The 19,011-nt window shown below is 40.0% G+C and overlaps 1 protein-coding gene across 4 annotated transcripts in view; it reads left to right on the forward strand.

Annotated features, from left to right (window-relative positions):
• EML4 (EMAP like 4) overlaps positions 1–19,011 on the forward strand; it is a 263,780-nt gene that overhangs the window by 174,860 nt on the left and 69,909 nt on the right. For all 4 annotated transcript variants that reach the window (XM_030557641.1, XM_030557640.1, XM_030557639.1 and 1 more), the window contains 2 exons: positions 1,360–1,385; positions 1,864–1,896. In XM_030557641.1, coding sequence (XP_030413501.1) covers positions 1,360–1,385; positions 1,864–1,896 — 59 coding nt within the window. The remainder of the gene's footprint in view (positions 1–1,359; positions 1,386–1,863; positions 1,897–19,011) is intronic.

Here is a 19,011-nt window from a genome sequence, read left to right on the forward strand (position 1 = left end):
AGCCCTAACTTGGGCCCTGGACAAAAATCCCTTTATACATGCTTTGGACTTTAGACCCAGATTTTGAACTTTGTTTATTAGAAGCAGTTTTAAAGCCAGTGTCATGCTATAAATCATCCCAATAAAATAGCAGGAAGTCGTGTAACTGTCACCTTAGCTAGTTATCCACTTTTTTAAAATCAGCTGGGAATCCAAGTCTGGACTCTTCCATTTAGCAACCAGAATAAGGTTGATTGAACCAGCAGTGAGAAGAGTGTGTGTGTGTGTGTGTGTGTGTGTGTGTGTGTGTGTGTGTGTGTGTGTGAGAGAGAGAGAGAGAGAGAGAGAGAGAGAGAGAGACTGTCTATCACTGTTATATATGTTTGACCTCCATACAAATATTTGACCTCCATTTTGCTACTCGGCTTAAAGACAGTTACAGTTTTCATGAAATAAGTGCACTCGAACAAGCTGGAAACCTTTAGGAGGAGGTTATTCTAAGGAAATTTAAATTTTCCTCCCATTTTCTGAAAAGCACTGAGATTTTTTTTTTTCATGCATGGCGCTTCCTTGAGTGTAGACTAACAAGTCAGCACTTATGAAGACTTCTTTTGTGTGTCCCTCAGCAAACCTAATGCTGTTTATCTAGAGAGTCTGTGTGGGGCTGTGGTAAAGTTGACTTGCAGTGAGCCAGTATCAGCATCACATTTTCTGACATTAATAGTCCCATTGATACAGGTTCTTGGATAATTATTCAAAAGAACTCGTAATCATTATGGACTAGTCACCTCATGGCTTGATTTTTCACAGGTGCTGAGAACCTTGAATGCAAGCTGAATGTGCTCGTCATCTCCAAAAATTAGGCTTTTTATGTTTTTGGGTGGGTTTTTTTGCTATCTAAAAATGAATTTCCCATATACAAATGCTAATATGATTTTAGTATTTTTATTAGTATCATTTATTTGTACAGCAGTAGCTCCTAGGAACCCCCATTATGCTAGTCATAGTACAAACAGAGAAGAAAAAAGATGGTCTCTACTCCAAAGGGCTTACAATCAAAGTATAAACAAGAGACAACAGGTGGGGGGGGCATTACTGTATTCGTTAGGATTGGTTATCTAACATCTTATCCCACAGTTTCATCCATAGGAACATAAAAACTTTCGTACTGGATCAGACCTATCCTCCAATGAAGTTATCTAGTTCTTGTGAATCCAGGGTGGGTTGGTTGGTTGTGGTGGGGTTTTTCTTGGTGCTTTTTTTTTTTTTTTTTGAAGGTCTGGTAAGACAACATAATGTGGTACTGTGTAGAAGCTAGGTAATATTAATATTATACCTAATATACATTGATTATATAATTTGTGATTTTTTTCCCCCCAGACATAAAGATGTCATTGTCAGCCAAGGTAAGTGAAAACATTTGTTTTTACATATTGGGGCAATTGGAGAGATCTAATTTTGCTAATTGAATATTACCCCAATGGAGACAACCAAGTTATTATGAAATATCTTTCTGAAGCACTGATTTAGAATTTACATAAAGGTAATAGTTACTCCAACAGTTAATTCAGTTGATTGTTGCTAAAAGTTGTAGGGCTCGATGCAAAGCTCTTTGAAGTCAGTGAGAGGTTTTTTGTGATTTCAAGGCCCTGGGAGAGAGGAATATTTTGTATTGCTTTTATCAAACATAGAAATATATGAAGTGGTTAATTATTTCCTAGAGAGAGAGAGTATATCTATCTATCTATATAGAGGAAATATATATAATATGCTTGCTTGTTAAAAATAAAATAGAAAATATTGGACTTGTGTAACAAAGTTTTCACCCCAGGTAGGTAGGACTTCAGAAAGTTTTAAGTTATTTTATTTCTGTCCCATAACCAGCAAAAATGTCAACTCGGGAAAAAAACAGCCAAGGTAAGAATTAAGCTGTGCCAGTTGGTTGCTTTCTAATTTAACTGCTTTTATGGATCTTTTATTTGGCCTTTCACCGTCAAATGATCAGTGCATGAATGATCCTGTAAATTTGGACTGTGCAGTTTAGTAAATACTTCATTTTTACCATTAAACTAAATTTTAAAAAAAAAGTGCACACTGTTTATTTCTTGGAGATTTCTTGGGGAGTTAAAAGTAAATTACTATATACTTTATTCTGTTTGTTGAGAGAGGAATATGAACACATGAGGAATAAGGGGTCTAAAAGTCTTGCATTATTGCCTAATGTACCACAATATCAAGAAGTGCCAACTAAAAGATCTGTTTACTTCAGTTTTCTGTCTTGCCAATATTATAGCAGATGAATGCTGATTGGTTAAGAGTGGAGACTGAAGGCTTAAAATATTCTCCTATGGCAAAAAAAAAAAAAAATCTCTTGTAAAGCATATTTCTTTTGCGTCAACAAATTTTGCATTCTGTGACTACCTGCTGCTGCTGGCTTGTTCGGATGGAAAAAAAAATCTTTCTGAAAATGATGGAATGTGTTGAAATCTACTGACAATAAAGAAAATCCATTCTTGTGTCTTAACATCACTCTGCTTTGATAACGTAGAAACTGAAGCATGCAGCTCAAAATCTGGAGCATGTTTTCTCAGTGCATGCTATTCACAGCTGTATAGCGAGTTTCTCTTCCCTTTTAAATCCCTCTTCTTTGCTATTGTATTAACAAATCTGCAATGTACACATTCTGTGCTGTAAGATTGTATATACTTTGGTTTTCCTTTGCACTGCCCTTAGATTTTCTATAATTCAAATGGAAAAAAACAAAATTAATTGGAAATTCTCATACTTTTTCTCATTATTATGAGATCAAAACAAGCTTTAATCAAAGTACCTTTTCTTAATTTTCAAATTTGCTGAAAAAAATGCATTACAGAAATCTTTTTAATTGATTCCAGCTTATCAAAAATCTCCTATTAAAACAATATGAACAACCTTGTTACAAAGGCTTCATAAAAGAGCAGCCAGGAAATGCTTCATGACAATATGAAGCACCAACCCAGATTCAACAGTCATTGAGAATGAATGCCTCTTGTGTATACAGTGATGATGCTTTTAAAGGCAAAATATTTGCTAATGGGGTTTATTGTACAGAAGTGGTTCTAATCTGTCTGTAATTTCAGTTGTGACAAAGTTTTCCAAAAACGAATCAAATCTTTGGCAAACACAACTTACAGTGCAATGATACACTCTGCAAGTAGAAGTAAAAATTTTACATTTTTATTTCTTTCTTCCTTGTGTCCTCCCATGTAACCTGAGACTGGACTCGCCTTCACCCATATCGTCCTGGCAAATGACATATCCCAGAGACTCTAAATTCTGTGAAACAAGTTGGCAGACGCCATATAAGTACCTAGATAGATGGAAAATGGTTTAATTAATCTGTGTGTGGTCTGGGCTTTCACGAAATGATGAGAGCCTACCTAAATAACTTTTGAGGAGTGGAGCAATATGTTGCATTGATATGGATCAGAATCAAAGGAATACCAGAGATGGATGATTCAGCTGACATTGGTCTTGTCTGTAGTGGAGGGGGGAAAAGCATCTTATTAGAAAATGTGTTCACTAACATCTTTAAAATGGCTGTGTTAAACACAGTTCTGCCTTTAATGTGCCCTAGGACAACTGTAATTTTAAATGTTTTATCTAGTTGTGGTAAACCATAGGTGATCCCCCACTGAGGTTAACATGACCAGCCAGCACATTTTAAAACACAACTAGACAAAGACAAGTTAAGTACCAAGTTGTGTTTAACCTCACATTAGTTAACACATTTTCTAATTATGTTTTTTTCTCCAAGTGGATATAGCCACTGTATACCAAACCTCCTAGTTACAATGTACTATGCAGAGCTGGCTTGTCTATGCAGAGAGGTGTATGTTCTTGTGTGCACTAATTGTACATGTGGACTCTGTTGGTGTGCACTAAAAGCTCCATTAGTCTGGACAACTGCTCACATAAGTATCACTATCACAATCAGCCCCTCTGGCTGTCTGACCAGAAAGGCCAAGGATTTCACAGGCAAGCAGTGCGCTATTTTCAGAGGTAGTCCCTCCACTTCAGGACTGAGACATCCTTGGCACAATGGGTTGGGGAAGCCTATGTTGCTTCTGTCTGTCTTATACTCGTTTTGCTGTGCCTCTACGAGGTACAGCTCTGGTGGGGGTGGGACTAAGGCTCTGGCTCTGGTTGTTGTAAGCCACCTTTGTGTCTTCATAATCCTGGGCTGTTCTGGGGCCTGAAGAAGTACCTGGCACAATGTATCGCTAGGGATCTGTCTAAGGGTATATCTACACTTAGGGCAGTGTGTAGACTATGGACGCTGTATGCCCAGCGAGCCTGGGTGTAAATAGCAGTGTATACATTGAGGCATGGCGTAGGTGAGTACAGTGCCATACATGCTTGAACCCCTACTGTGTATATCCTACACAGGTTCTCTGCATGCCCAAGCAGTTTAGCAGTGTAGTGTCCATCTGCATCCCACTGCCTCCCTGCTGTCAGAGCCTTTCATTGCAGTATGGAGCTACACCTGAAGTGCCTTTACTCTACACGCCACCATAAGGGTAAATATAGCCTATGTGACAGCAACCTCTGTGGTCTACCCTATGGTCTGCAGTGCTCCATGGAATGTCCCCAGCACTCCATTCTGTCACTCCACCCCAACACACCCTTCCTGCCCCCTGTGTGCCCTCTCTGCTTGGGCTCGTGAGGGGATCCTATTGGGTTTTCAGAGCCTATGCTTTTACACCCAGTGGAAAGGAGAGAGCACAGAGGTGTGTCTCCATGACTGGCAATCCAACACCTTTAGGAACAGTAAAAATTCACTATAAAAAATCTGTGCAAATTTAAGTAGTTTCTTTCTATTATATATTGGAACGTAGCCCTTAACCTCCAAAAGAACAAAACATTATTACATTTTGTTTATGCCCCCTCCCATCCTCCTTTGATTTTTAGAAACATTAGAATCTGGTGTGTCATTTTTTCTCCCATGTATTTTGTGGAGAGTTTGAGCTTAATAGCTTTTAACTTAAGCCAAGAGTTTTAAACAGTCTGAGTGAAAATCTCTTTCCTGTCACTAACCAAGGTTCCTGAAGCTTGTCAATTCTTATGCTAGTTTTCTAGGTATCTATAGAATCTCCAGGAAAAAAAATGGGGAGGAGATGAGGCTCAATATTTTAATATTAAAAAGCAGTGGGGGAAAAACCCTCAAACATCAAACCAAATCGCCCACTAAATAAGTAAAAATCAGGTGTGTCCATTTATACTTATAAGTAAGTAAAAAACATGTAGGCACACTCACCTCTTCCCCTCCACCTCCAACACACATGCTGTACACCCCACAGGTTAGCGTTAAATAATCCTACAATGTGCTAAGCACTTTGGCCCTGGTCCAGCTAACCATATATACCTGTCTCACTTTAGCTCACTTGCAGTACTCCCAGGCTTAAAGAAGGCACAAACTGTAATTTGGACTGAGATGAATTAATAAACCTTAGCGGCCTTAAAGGGAGGAAGCAGTGCCAGTTAAGAGCCCAACCCTCTACTGTTAAAGTCAATGAGTTTTTCCATTGGCCTTTAGTGGGGTTTGGATCAGGCCCTAAGAAAAGAAACCAAATACACACTGAGATACTGGTGACGTTTTCATGGGAGAGCTGGATGAAAGATGACAACTTGGTGCTGCTTTATTCTAGTATATATTTTTTTACTCAATCTTTTATGATGATCTGTTTGAATCCTATCATTATTGTGAAGTAAATTATTAGTGGTTCAGGATTCCATACCTGATTGTAGCAGAAAGTCACAAGGTAAGCTTCTTACACTTTTACATCTTAGCACTACATTTGTCTAGCATCCAGAGTTCTATTATCTTGTGAAAACATTCTTTTCCATTGACGTTATCTCCTAATTATAAATGTGCAAGGTTTGAGGTAATGACTGCTACAAGAAAGGAGAATTAATCTAAACGAGTCCCTGAAGGAACAGCACCTTTGACTGCAGCATGAGATTCCTAGCATGGAAAATATGTTTCTTCCCCTTTAAAAAATGGTTAAATGTTGTAAAAAAAAAGCTCAACAAATATACATTTTGAAAAAAAAAGTTTTACTCTTACAATCTGTAGAATAAGTAAACTTGTCCTGAGGGGCCTAAACTGAGAGACTAATTCTGTTTCTACCTCCATACCCTCCAGAGAGTAAGCTCTGATCTCCTTCCCTATCCAGTTCATAGGCTTATCTTGCTATCCCACCCTTTCAAAAAAAATCTGATGTTTTCTAGAGCCTCTCACCACCCCATGAATGACAGAAACACAGCCCCTCAAGTGGACAGAGATCTTCATGGTCTCTGCAAAACTTACCTTTCTCACTGCATTGCTCTCTCTGTGCTGCACTGATGTTTCAGAGTTTTCTGCACTAACTTTAGTGTCTGAATGGTCTTAGTGTGTTGCACAGTACAAAGCACAGTATAACAGTTTAATTTTAACATAAGCAAGGCATAAATAATTGTATCAGGGTTCTGCATTCCTGCTGGAGCAGACAGGAAAAATAAAGCACTCTTGGCCATAGCTGCTGCATGGGCATTCTGTTGAGTAACCCTGGGAATAATATCTCAGCTAAGGTGTTCACCTGTTACAGATGGTGGCCATGCTCTCTCTATTATCACTAACCCCACCAACATTACCTCTGTCTTCTCTGAGTTGAGTTGAAGCCAGTTAGCCCTCATCCAAGTCCTGAACTTTCCTAGACCCCAGCTGGGACAGACACAATAAAGACAAGGATGATTCAGCAATGATGATAGCATTTAGTTAATATTAGACCTTTAAATATTATTTTTGCCTGCTCCAGGAATTTTTTTCCCCTTTTGCTTCATTAATCCTTGTAAACCAAATTCATAGAACAAATTCCAGTGCTGGAAGGCATATGGCCTATTCCGTGAAATCCAACAAAAGCATGTGTGAATTATGCAGGTGCTTACCACAGCATTATTAGGCCCTTAGCTAAAATTGTTCTATTAAGTTCTTTACCAGCAGGTGTTTATAATCACGTAGCAAAAACCTGCATTTTCTTATTTCAGCAGAGATGTGATTTCAAGTACTAACCATAAAGTATTCAAATTTATACACCCAGAAGGATGGAGTATGGTGCCAAAGACTCTGTATATCTTAAAGAAGATAAAAATAACTTTTTTTCATTGGGATGCCAGGGTTCTTTTTTATGACTATAAAGTCTAAAGTGATAGCAGCTCTGTACATGACTCACTTATTCACTTTATAAAAAGTACAATCCCTAAAGACATTTTTGTATAGCAATAAATTAAATACCATATGTGAAAGAATTAATGAAAAACACACAGTACATTCCTAATTTTGTTATTTTTAGTAATTTTCAGTGCTTTGTTAATTCCTAATACTTTTCTTTCCTCTTTCTCTTTACCATCGTTTTACTGTTGTGCAGACTCTGGACTCAGTCTTCGAGCTCATAAGGGCAAAACTTGATGTTAGCGTGACTCATGCCTAAGGGAGGACTACAGAATTGGCCTCTCCAGGCCCAATTCACCATTTCACCATCAGATACATAGAATCATAGAAATGTAGGGCTGATTTTGTCCCTGCTCTTGTTTGCGCTGTTCTTTTGTACTCATCCTTAACAATTTATTTGTGTTTCCACTTCATTTTTTGTAGGATTTCTTTTTGATTTCCAGGTCATTAAAGCGCTGTTGTTGCAGTCGTATTGGCCAATTACTATTCCTCTTATCTTTCCTTGGGATAATTTGCTATTGTACCTTAAATACTGTCTCTTTGAAAACTGCGACCTCTCCTGAAATTTTTTCCTCATGGGACCTTACCTGCCAGTTCTCTCAGTTTCTTAAAGTTAGCTTTGTGCTTTTGTGAAGTCCATTGTCCTTATTTTGCTGATCTCTCTCCTTTTTCTTAGAAACTTTCATTATCAATTTTACCTACGTTGCCTTCCATCTTCAGATTTGCAACTAATTTCCTCTGTTAGTCAGAATTAAGTCTAAAATAACTGCTGCTCTGGTTTTTCCTCCATCTTCTGAAATAAGAGGTTGTCCCCAACACATTCCAAGAACATAGTGGACATTTTGTGTTTTTCCATTTTACTTTTCCAACGGATATCTGGGTAGTTAGTCCCCCCATTACTACGAGGTCTTGTGTTTGGGGTATTGAGGTTATTTGTTTTAAAAATACTTTCTTCTCCTCCTCCCTCTGGTTTGGTGGTCTGTAGGTGATGGACACCTACCATAATGGTGCCCCTGTTTTCCTCCTTTTATCTTCAGCCAGAGCTTTCAACGCGTCTGCTTTCACCTCCTTGTGGACCTCAGAACAAGTGTATACATTCTTAACATATAATACCACATCTCGTCCCTGCCTGTTCTTCCTGAACAGATTATCCCTCTCTATACAGAGATTCCATTCATGAGATTTATCTCACCAAGTCTTTGTGGTGCCAGTTAAGTCATAATTTGCTTGTCTGCTAAGATTTCCAGCTTTTTCTTTTCATTCCCGTTACGCCTTGCATTTGTATGTACACATCTAAGATGCTGAGCAGATTGTATTCCCTCTTGCTGGTTCTATACCCTGTGATAATTTTCCATCCTGACCCCCCTTACTACTTCCAGCCCTTTGTCAAAATCATCTTTTTTTTATACTTGCTTGTGGAATTTTGTCACCTGCCCCCTTAGGTTATGTTTGCACTTCAATTAAAAACCCATAGTTGGCCTGTGCCAGCAGGCTCGGACTGAGATGCTGTTTAATTGTGATGTAGACATTTGGGCTGGGACTGGAGCCCTGGCTCTATGACCCATAAGGTGGGAGAGTACCAGAGCTCAGGCTGCAGCCTGAGCCCAAATGTCCACACCGCAATTAAGCAGTCCATAAACGGAGTCCTTTGAGCCCGAATCAGCTAGCATAGGCCAGCAACGGTTGTCTAATTGCAGTGTAGACATATCTACAAAGTCTAGTTTAAAGCCCACCTCACTACGTTGGTGAGTTTAAAGCCCTCACTAGGTCCTTCTTCCTCAGGTAGATCCAATGTTGAAGTCACTTGTGTATCTGAGGGTGCAGTTGGACCCTTTCTGTTTGTCTTTGTATGTTTTATTTTTTGCTAACTTTCTGTTCTCTTAAATGTCACCTCCGCACAGAGCTACTGAGGGAATCAATGAGTTTTGCCATTGGCTCCAGTGGAGCCTGAATTTCATCTGTTAAGCAGGTAGATAGCACTAGATGTACTGAGCTTATGAAATATATACATTCAACGTTCATTCTTCTGGCCCTTGATTTTAGCTATACAGCAATAGAATTTATTCCAGAGCAACTGCTGATTGCTTTCTGCTATTTCACAGCAGTATGTAATGGAATTGTTACTTGTCTATCAGTAGCCCCCTCTGCCAGCTGATTCATGTGTGAAGAAACAAAGTTTTATACTTACATTTAACATTACAGTTTACATTACAGTAAAACTATTAACCCTTAAATATCCTTTAAAGAGTGAAGTCATTACACATCAATTTATTTGTTTTAAGATAGATTTGGACTGCCTGGATAGCACTTTGACAACATTTTAAAATAATAAATTTATACTTTTACTGTCAAATTCTTCCACAGTGGAAAAACTGCAGCCACTTTTTTTTATGACCATAGTGGTTTGGCTAAAGGTGCTGTGATGCAGGAAGCATATCTAACTGGAAACTAGCTTCAAGATCTTTGCTCCCCAGGATAGTGTATGTATTCCATTCTTGGATGTAGAGCTGAAGGGAGGGAAAGCTGTTGGGAAAGAGGCTGGCATTAAGGAAAGAATCATTTTACGTAATGAAAATGCTGGAATCTCTCTTCCCCCTGGCCAAAACCCCTGCCTGGAGGTGGTCGAAGACAACTGCATATGATTACAAAGTAATAGGTTGCTGAATCAAATTAACTGTAGATTTCTGTAGTGCATAGCTGAGCTGTTTTTAATTTTACAGTTGTTCTTTTAGTTTGTAAATGTCAGGATTAGCTTAAAAACACGCCAAAACACAGTATTTATGATGTAAACAAGTGGGGTTGAGCCATGTGCCTTATGGCTCTTACTGTCTTAACATTTTAGAATTCACTGAGTAGACAATATACAGCAGTTCAGATGACAGATGGGAAGGATTAATTTGTAGGGGAAAGGGAGTTTAATGATTGTCTATATGGTGTTCATCACCATGGTATCTGAGCACCTGCTTGGTAGTGATTACGCTTATCTACTCCAATGATATTACAGAGTTGGATAATTTATATGCTTTCTCAATACGTCGAGCAGATTCTCCCCTTCCTAGAATTGTAGCAGTTAGTGATGACAAAGACTGGTGAGGCCTTCCAGTCTGTCTCCTTAGCAATGAACGATTGTTCTCTACAGTACATTTTCAAATATTTTGCCAGTCTTGTTTTAAAAGTACAAAGTGATGTGGGTTTCCCCCTTGCCCTTGGGAGGCTATTGTACATGCTGAGACATCTCATTATCAGGCAGGTTTGCCTGGTTGGGGGGGGGCCGGAATTTTCCCTTTCTTGTTTCCATCCCTCTGCAGTTTATATCATTCAGATACTTGTAGGCAGCTTTCATCTTCTCTTGAGACCCCTACCCATTAGTCTTCTGTTAGCTCATCTATAAATATAAATTTCTTTAATCTTTTCCTCCTGTGTTACTCCTTTGAGTCCCTTTTCATTTTGGTTAGTCTCCTCTGAAATCTTTCCTGTTTGTCAGTAGTCTGGGACTCTGATTCTCAGAAATGAATGCAGTGTTTCAGGTCTCTTTGCAGCTGGGCTATTACCCCTTGCCCACGGCATGCTGACTTTGCATGTGCCGCCCCAAGCTGAATTCAGCGTTTGTTTTTTGGCTGCCATATCACTTTGCAAATTCATGTCTAGCTTGCTGTCCAGTATCACCCATAGGGCTCTTTCACCATTGTCGTATCCCAGATTTCTTCTTTCCATTGAATACCTGCATTTGGACTATTTTCTCCCAGATTAATTAGCTGGCATTTTTCCCAGATCAATCTCATTTTCTTACTCTCTGTATATATTGCTCCTTTATAGAGCCCGATCAAAATCCCGCTGCAGTGAATGGAAAGAGCTCCCTTGCACCAGGCCCTAGGTCCCTATATTTTACTTTGCTACTATCTTCAGTTCCCTCCCAATTCTCTGTCCTGGACCCTTAAAATTCCACATGTCTTGCACGTGATTTCTTGCCCTTCAGGGTGAATTCCACTGATTAACTTTGCATTCCTATAGAAGAGGCACACATCGCCTCCTTGCAGTCAGATGGGAGTTTAAGACTCCATGTCTATAGTGTCAGCACATTTCATTAACGTATTCATGCTCCCTCTTCCAGATAATTACAGAGATGCAGTTTTTCCTACCTCATAATTAAAGGAAAGAACTATCTCTCATTCCGTTTGCTTCTCTAGCTTTCATCCAATCTTCCTATACCTCTTTGGGTATGTGTACACTGGAATAAAAGATCTGTGGCACAGCTGCAGCTGGCCCAGCTCAGCTGACTCGGACTTACGGGGGTTAGGCTGCGGGACTAAAAATTGCTTGTAAATATTTGGACTTGAGTCTGGACTCTGGGACCATCCCTCCTCGCAGAGTTACAAAGCTCGGGTTCCTCCTATTCCATCTCCTGATGCTGGTATAGTGAGGGGAAAGGCATATGGCCAGCATGCCCTAGCACTCCTCAGCTGCTTTTCCATACATTAGAGGAACTAATTTAATGCAGTGTTATCTTTGAAGGCATTCTCTCCGTTCACCCCTAAATTTGCATTCTGTAAACTTGAGCTTTAGTTGAAGATGTATTGTCTGATATGTTGGCTGATGAAATTACATGAAATTCATGATGATATTGCTCAGTATTTGGAACATACTGTGACATTGGGCTCTTTGCTGAAGACATCTATGCTGAAGGTAGCTTTTGCAACTTGGCATCTTTAACTTTTCTGTCATCTAGAAACTGAAATCAAAGATTCAACTTTGTGCCAATTCCATGTTTTTAGGACCTACCTTTTACCTTATACTTTAGTCTTCAGTGGGATACCTTTTTTTTATCCTGTGATACAGCAGGGTCAGGGAGCAGTGAGAGAGTGGTCAAGGGGAGATATATAAGCCCTAAGCTAATGAAGGCATGGTTTGCTGTAGTCTACGGAAAGTTATTACAGGTTAATTGTAGCACCTGTAGCCAATTAAGGCTCTGCCAGGAATCTAATGGATAAAAAAAAACCCTGCTTCTGGTGGACAGTGTGGAGCAAGGATTGGAGTTTGGAGGTGTATTGCTGAGAATTGAAAGACCAGAGAACCGGAGGAAGAGAGACTCGCTCCCCCAGCATCAAGGACCAAGGGTAACCCTACCCAAGGGGGAAGAGGGTAAGAAACCCATAGGGGTTGAGAGGGGCTGGGGCTCAGGGTGAGGAGCAAACCCAGACCCCTTCCCCACTTCCCTTCTCTACCACCTTCCCGGGCCACTAGCAGGGCCCTTGGTGCCCCAAGAGCAGGGGCAAGGGATGGCGTCCTCACACACACACACACACACACACACACACACACACACACACACACACACACACACACACACACACACACACACACCAAGAAAAGCATGACACCCACCATACCAACATCGGCCATTTTGTCACACCTATTATAATTGATCCTTCTCATCAGAGTGTTGTATTAAGGTGTAAAGTACTGATGCTTTAAAAGCAGCTTGTCTTTCCTACTTTACTCTAGCTCATTTCCAGCATTCTCATTTGTAATGCTCTGTACAATAGGATTGCATATGTAACTCCTTTTATCAATAACAACAATGATGCAAATAATAGATAATAATCCGTACAATGTAGGAACTGCATCTGCAACTGAATTATTGTGTATACAGCTGAAAATGTTTGCCTTAATTCCAATATATATATATTTTTTTCTTTTTGACTTCTCTGGTCCCTGATCATACCAATTCTAGCTCTTTGTTTTTCTTTTCCCTTTTTTCCCCTATATTCGGGGGGACGTTTCAAAGTCCTGCACAGGGATTTAGTAGCTGTCAAGATAAGTCTCTGCCACTTTAAAAAGTGTTTTTCTGCATAGAATGGTGAGTCAGAACATCCCTCAACTAGGCTATAATACAGAATTGTCAGTTCTGTATTTACTGCCTTCCTGGGTGATAGGGAAATTACGTTTTTCTATTCAAAGTTCTTTAAAGTTTCTCCTCTTGTCTCTTTCTGATCACCTACTTTTCTGCTTTGCACTACCCTAGGAAATAGCTAACTCTTCCTAGAGACTACTGGAAGAGATGGTAAGAGATGGAAAGAGAAGAAATGTTTGAGATAAATTTGAAATATCTCTTTGTACCCAGAAAATTGTTAAAACTTTGGGAGGAAACCAATAAATTTCAGTTTGTTCTTCAATGTGCCAATTAAGCCATATAAATTAAAAGGGAGTTAAACGTCTGGTTTTCATAGCTTGTATTTACAGGAATTTGGCCCTGGGCAAATACATTCTGTTTGAAAACATTTTTGTTGATATGCTGCCATCTGTACTGTTTCAAAAGATTTTGCATTTATACTGTCATTGCCCTCAGGGTTATACCTAATGAGATTTTATGGTCTCAGACAGAAGGGGGAAGCAAAGAAAATGCTGTGGTAACTTTTTTTCAAGGAGAGGCTTGGTCAAGTAATATTTAATTAATACATCTTGATTAAATACATTAAAAAGTGTATCCTTAGAATAATCTGGAATATGCACAAAATACCAGCAAAGGCCAAAAATGCAGTATCTTTCAGATAGAAGATGAAGAGAGCTACTCTGTATCTGAGGATGCTGTAGATAACCTCCCTTCCCCAAAGCTTCACATTATTGCACTCCTCCTTTCTTGCTTCGGTAGCGAACAGTTGGGGAGTGAGCGGTGCCTGGAGTCATTTTGTACTTTGAGGACTAGCTAGCTAATCCATAAGCACCAAGAAAATTCAGGTTTCAGAGTGGCAGCCATGTTAGTCTGTATCCGCAAAAAGAACAGGAGTACTTGTGCCACCTTAGAGACTAACGAATTTATTTCAGCATGAGCTTTTGTGAGCTACAGCTCACTTCTTCAGATGCATCGAATGGAACACACAGACAGGAGATATTTATACATACAGAGAACATGAAAAGGTGGAAGTATGCATACCAACAGGAAGAGTCTAATCAATTGAGATGAGCTATCATCAGCAGGAGAAAAAAAAACTTTTGAAGTGATAATTAAGATGACCCATAGAAGGTGTGAGGAGAACTTAACATAGGGAAATAGATTCAATTAATGTAATGACCCAACTATTCCCAATCTCTGTTTAGGCCTGAGTTAATTGTATCTAATTTGCATATTAATTTGAGTTCAGCAGTCTCTCTTTGGAGTCTGTTTTTGAAGTTTTTTTGTTGCAAAATTGCCACTTTCAAGTCTGTCACTGAGTGGTTAGAGAGGTTGAAGTTTTGAATGTTATCATTCCTGATGTCAGATTTGTGTCCATTTATTCTTTTGCGTAGAGACTGTCTGGTTTGGCCAATGTACATGGCAGAGGGGTATTGCTGGCACATGATGGCATATATCACGTTGGTAGATGTACAGGTGAACGAGCCCCTGATGGCGTGGCTGATGTGATTACGTCCTATGATGGTGTCACCTGAATAGATATGTGGACAGAGCTGGCATCGGGCTTTGTTGCAAGGATAGATTCTTGGGTTAGTGTTTATGTTGTATGGTGTGCGGTTGCTGGTGAGTATTTGCTTCAGGTTGGGAGGCTGTCTATAAGCGAGGACTGGCCTGTCTCCCAGGATCTGTGAGAGTGAGGGATCATCTTTAAAGATAGGTTGGGGGCTGTAGGTGGTGGCTAGTGACGTTCTGTTATTTTCATTGTCGAGCCTGTCCTGTAGTAGGCGGCTTCTGGGTAGTCTTCTGGCTCTGTCAATCTGTTTTTTCACTTCGGCAGGTGGGTATTGTAGTTTTAAGAATGCTTGATAGAGATCTTGTAAGTGTTTATCTCTGTCTGAGGGATTGGAGGAAATACGGTTGTATCTTAGAGCTTGGCTGTAGACAATGGATCGTGTGGTGTGTCCTGGGTGGAAGCTGGAGGCATGTAGGTAAGTATAGTGGTCAGTGGGTTTCCGGTATAGGGTGGTGTTTATGTGACCATCACCTATTAGCACAGTAGTGTCTAGGAAATGGACTGCTTGTGTGGATTGGTCTAGGCTGAAGTTGATGGTGGGATGGAAACTGTTAAAATCACCGTGGAATTCCTCGAGGGCTTCTTTTCCATGAGTCCAGATGATGAAGATGTCATCAGTGTAGCGCAAGTAGAGTAGGGACATTAGGGAACAAGAGCTAAGGAAGCGTTGTTCTAAGTCAGCCATAAAGATATTGGCATACTGTGGGGCCATGCGGGTACCCATAGCAGTGCCACTGACTTGAAGGTTCATATTGTCCCCAAATGTGAAATAGTTGTGGGTGAGGACAAAGTCACAAAATTCAGTCTTTAAACAGGAATTTAAGTTCTCACTGTGAGTGCTTGTTTGTAAATGCCTGGAGACAATACTGTATTTGTATGTTAAATTATGGAAGCATGAATACAAGATTTTCATAAAAGGTTCATTTTTATTACCTTAACATCAGTGGATAGCCAGTATGGTTTTGTCTTTGTAGAGTGTACATGATAACAAGTATGTTGAAAAAAATCAGTTAAACATATGACTTGTTTGGAATAATTATCTAAACAGTTTCAGACCAGTTGTAGCCTGTGTCAACACAAAAATATAACTAAGTAATACATATCTCTGGTAAAATAAGTGCAGTTCTAGTCTGGCTAATTGGAAATAATTCTCAGCTTTAAGCCACATTCTCTACAGCTGCAAAAGGGCAAAATTCCAGTGAGTAAAGTGGAGCTGCAGCCATTTACACAAGCAGAGAATTTGGACAACTATTTTTATATTCATTTATATACATTCATAACCCATGCATTGTTTTGATACCTGCTTTATTACAATGAAACAAAGCTGAGCCACTTTGTATTCTTGAGAAAGTAAAACTTGTATGCATGGGTGTCATAAACAGATAGCTAAGGGTTAATGTCTCTTTCATCTGGAAAGGAGTAACCTGAAACACCTGACCAGAGGACCAATCAGGAAACAAGACTTTTTCAAATCTGAGTGGAGGGAAGTTTTGGGTGTGAGTTCTTTGTTCTTTGTCTTGTGTCTGACCCTCTCGGCTCTGAGAATGATCTTTCTGTCTCCTGGCTTTCTAATCTTCTGTTTCCAAGTTGTAAGTACAATGATAGTAAGACAATAGGTTTATATTGTTTTTCTTTTGTATTTACATGTGTGTAGTTGCTGGAATGTTTAAATTGTATTCTTTTTGGATAAGGCTGATTATTCATTTTTTTCTTTTAAGCAAATGACCCTGTATTTGTCACCTTAATACAGAGAGACCATTTTTATGTCTTTTTCTTTCTTTTTATATAAAGCTTTCTTTTTAAGACCTGTTGGAGTTTTTCTTTAGTGGGGACTCCAGGGAACTGAGTCTGCAGCTCACCAGGGAATTGGTGGGAGGAAGAAGTCAGGGGGAAAATCTCTTTGTGTTAGATTTACTAAACCTGACTTTGCATACCCTCTGGGTGAGGGGGGAAGAGAGATTAGCTCTCTCGGTACTTGTGTTTCCAGGACTGGAAACAGGGAGGGTGGAGTCCCTCTGTTTAGATTTACGGAGCTTGCTTCTGTATATCTCTCCAGGAACCCAGGGAGGGAACACCTGGAGGGGAGGAGGGGGAAGGGAAATGGTTTATTCCCCTTTGTTGTGAGACTCAAGGAATCTGAGTCTTGGGGTCCCCCCAGGGAAGGTTTTGGGGAGACCACAGTGAGCTAGGCACTGTATAAATCCCTGGCTGGTGGCAGCTTTACCAGGTCCAAGCTGGTAACTAAGCTTGGAGGTTTTCATGCTAACACCCATATTTTGGATGCTAAGGTCCAAATCTGGGAAAAAAATGTTATGACAATGGGTTAATTTCATTTGGACCCAGTAACTACTATTCATTACTTATAGGAATAATTGGTGCAATACTGCAAAATTATAATTTTCAGTGACCTGTGCCCTTTGGTCACTTTTATGCTGTCTTTCAGTTGTGTTCAGAATATGATGAAAATCTTGCTTCATTTGATTCCAGTGCTGGGAAGTTCTACTTTTAGGACTAAAGGCTGCTTGAAATTCAAGTTAAATGAATTCTTGATGTTTCAGATGGCTGACTTGAGTACATTAAAACTGGCAAATGCATCATGAAATCACATTCTTTGAAGTCAGAGGACTTAATACATTTGGTTAACTGGAATCTACTTTGACTGCTAGTTAGACAACAAGAAAACAAAGTACTATAAATCAACAATAAAAGTTGTTGCCAAATAATAAAGCTAACTGCTTTAAATTAAATATGTCACACAAGCAGTCAAACTGCAGCTTTAACAACTCAAGTGTAACTAGCTCATGATTCAGATATTCAGGTACACTGATTCATCTGTCAGATTAGTCAAAGGATTTTGGTTTAGAATGAACAGAATACTTAAATTCAAGTACTCACCTCATCAAATGACTGAACAATCACCTCATAAAACAGGTGTGTCAAATCTGTTAGTCATTTACATAGTCATTTACATAGAGTAGGATCTTGAGGTACAGTCACTCTGTTTGAAAGATCTCTTTGGGTTTCTTAGCTGGTTATTAGATTTCTTTGTACACTGGTAAATGCAAAGACAGTAAAAGGTGTAGTATCTGGCACTTTACCAGCCAGAAAGCTCTATAAACCACCATTTCTGATCTTCATTGAAAGCCCGGTTTATAGTCCGATTGGTGTGGGGCTGGCAGGCTCCCTACCTGGTTCCGCATGGTTCCCCAGAAGCAGCAACAAGTCCCTGCTGCTCCTATGTGGAGGAATAGCCATGAGGGGTCCAAGTGAGGGAGGAGCTGTGGGGCATGGGCTCTGGGAGGGAGTTTGGGTATGGAAGGGGACTTGGGGCAGAGAGGTTCGGGGTGCCAGATCCAGGTGGCGCTCACCTTAGGCAGCTCCCTGCAAGCTGTGATATGTCCCCGCAGGTGCCGCCCCTGGCAAATGGGAACTGCGGAGCCAGCGCTTGGAGTGGGGCAGGGCGGGGCAGGGGCAGCATGCAGAGTCACCTAGCTGTGCCTCTGCCTAGGAGCAGCAAGGACATGTCACCGCTTGCAGGGAGCTTCCCAAGGTGAGTACCACCCAGATCCAGCACTCTGCATCCTCTCCTGCACCCTTGCCCCAAGCCCCCTCCCACATCCAAACTCCCTCCCAGAGCCCGTGCCCCAACCCCCCAGCCTTTCACCCCTTCCCACAACTAAACTCCCTTCCTCTTAGTTAACCAGAATGTTTTACTTATCAGCACACCCCATTATCCCAGCATGTTGGATAACAAAGCTTTTACTGTATTAAATTATGATAAATGTAAATTTTGTCAGCCTGAATGTGTTGTTATTTCTGTTACGGTACTGTGGTATTACTTATATAGTATCATAAGTATGCATGGTGCTTTACAGACAAATACAATGAGAAGAGCTTTCTGTAGCGAGCTTGCAATCTAATTTAATGCAGTTATTTAGTATGTTTTAAGATTTGATTGCTCTGTGATTTGTTAGAGATCAGCATGCCATAGAACCTGGCATAGTGGTTCAGCTTGGTTATTAAGCTCATAATTTTTCTTTTGTCTCAGTGACTGAGTTGGTTTTCCTTCAAGTCTAGTTAGGCTGATCACAATATGTCCAGATCTAGTAATTACTAGTGTTTTCAGGGCCCCAGTTTTAGTCCACAGAATTTCAATCAGTCCTATAATCCTTTGAATTCAGTTGGAGCTTCCTCAGGTATTTTAAGGTATTCACTAGATTGCCAGTTCTCAGACTTAGTTGTTTGGTTCTGGGAGGAAACCTTGACTAATTACATTTTATTTCTAACATTATCCATGCTCATTCCATCTCATTCATAACT

The sequence above is a fragment of the Gopherus evgoodei genome, chromosome 3, assembly GCF_007399415.2.
Source record: "Gopherus evgoodei ecotype Sinaloan lineage chromosome 3, rGopEvg1_v1.p, whole genome shotgun sequence".
NCBI lineage: Eukaryota > Metazoa > Chordata > Testudines > Testudinidae > Gopherus > Gopherus evgoodei.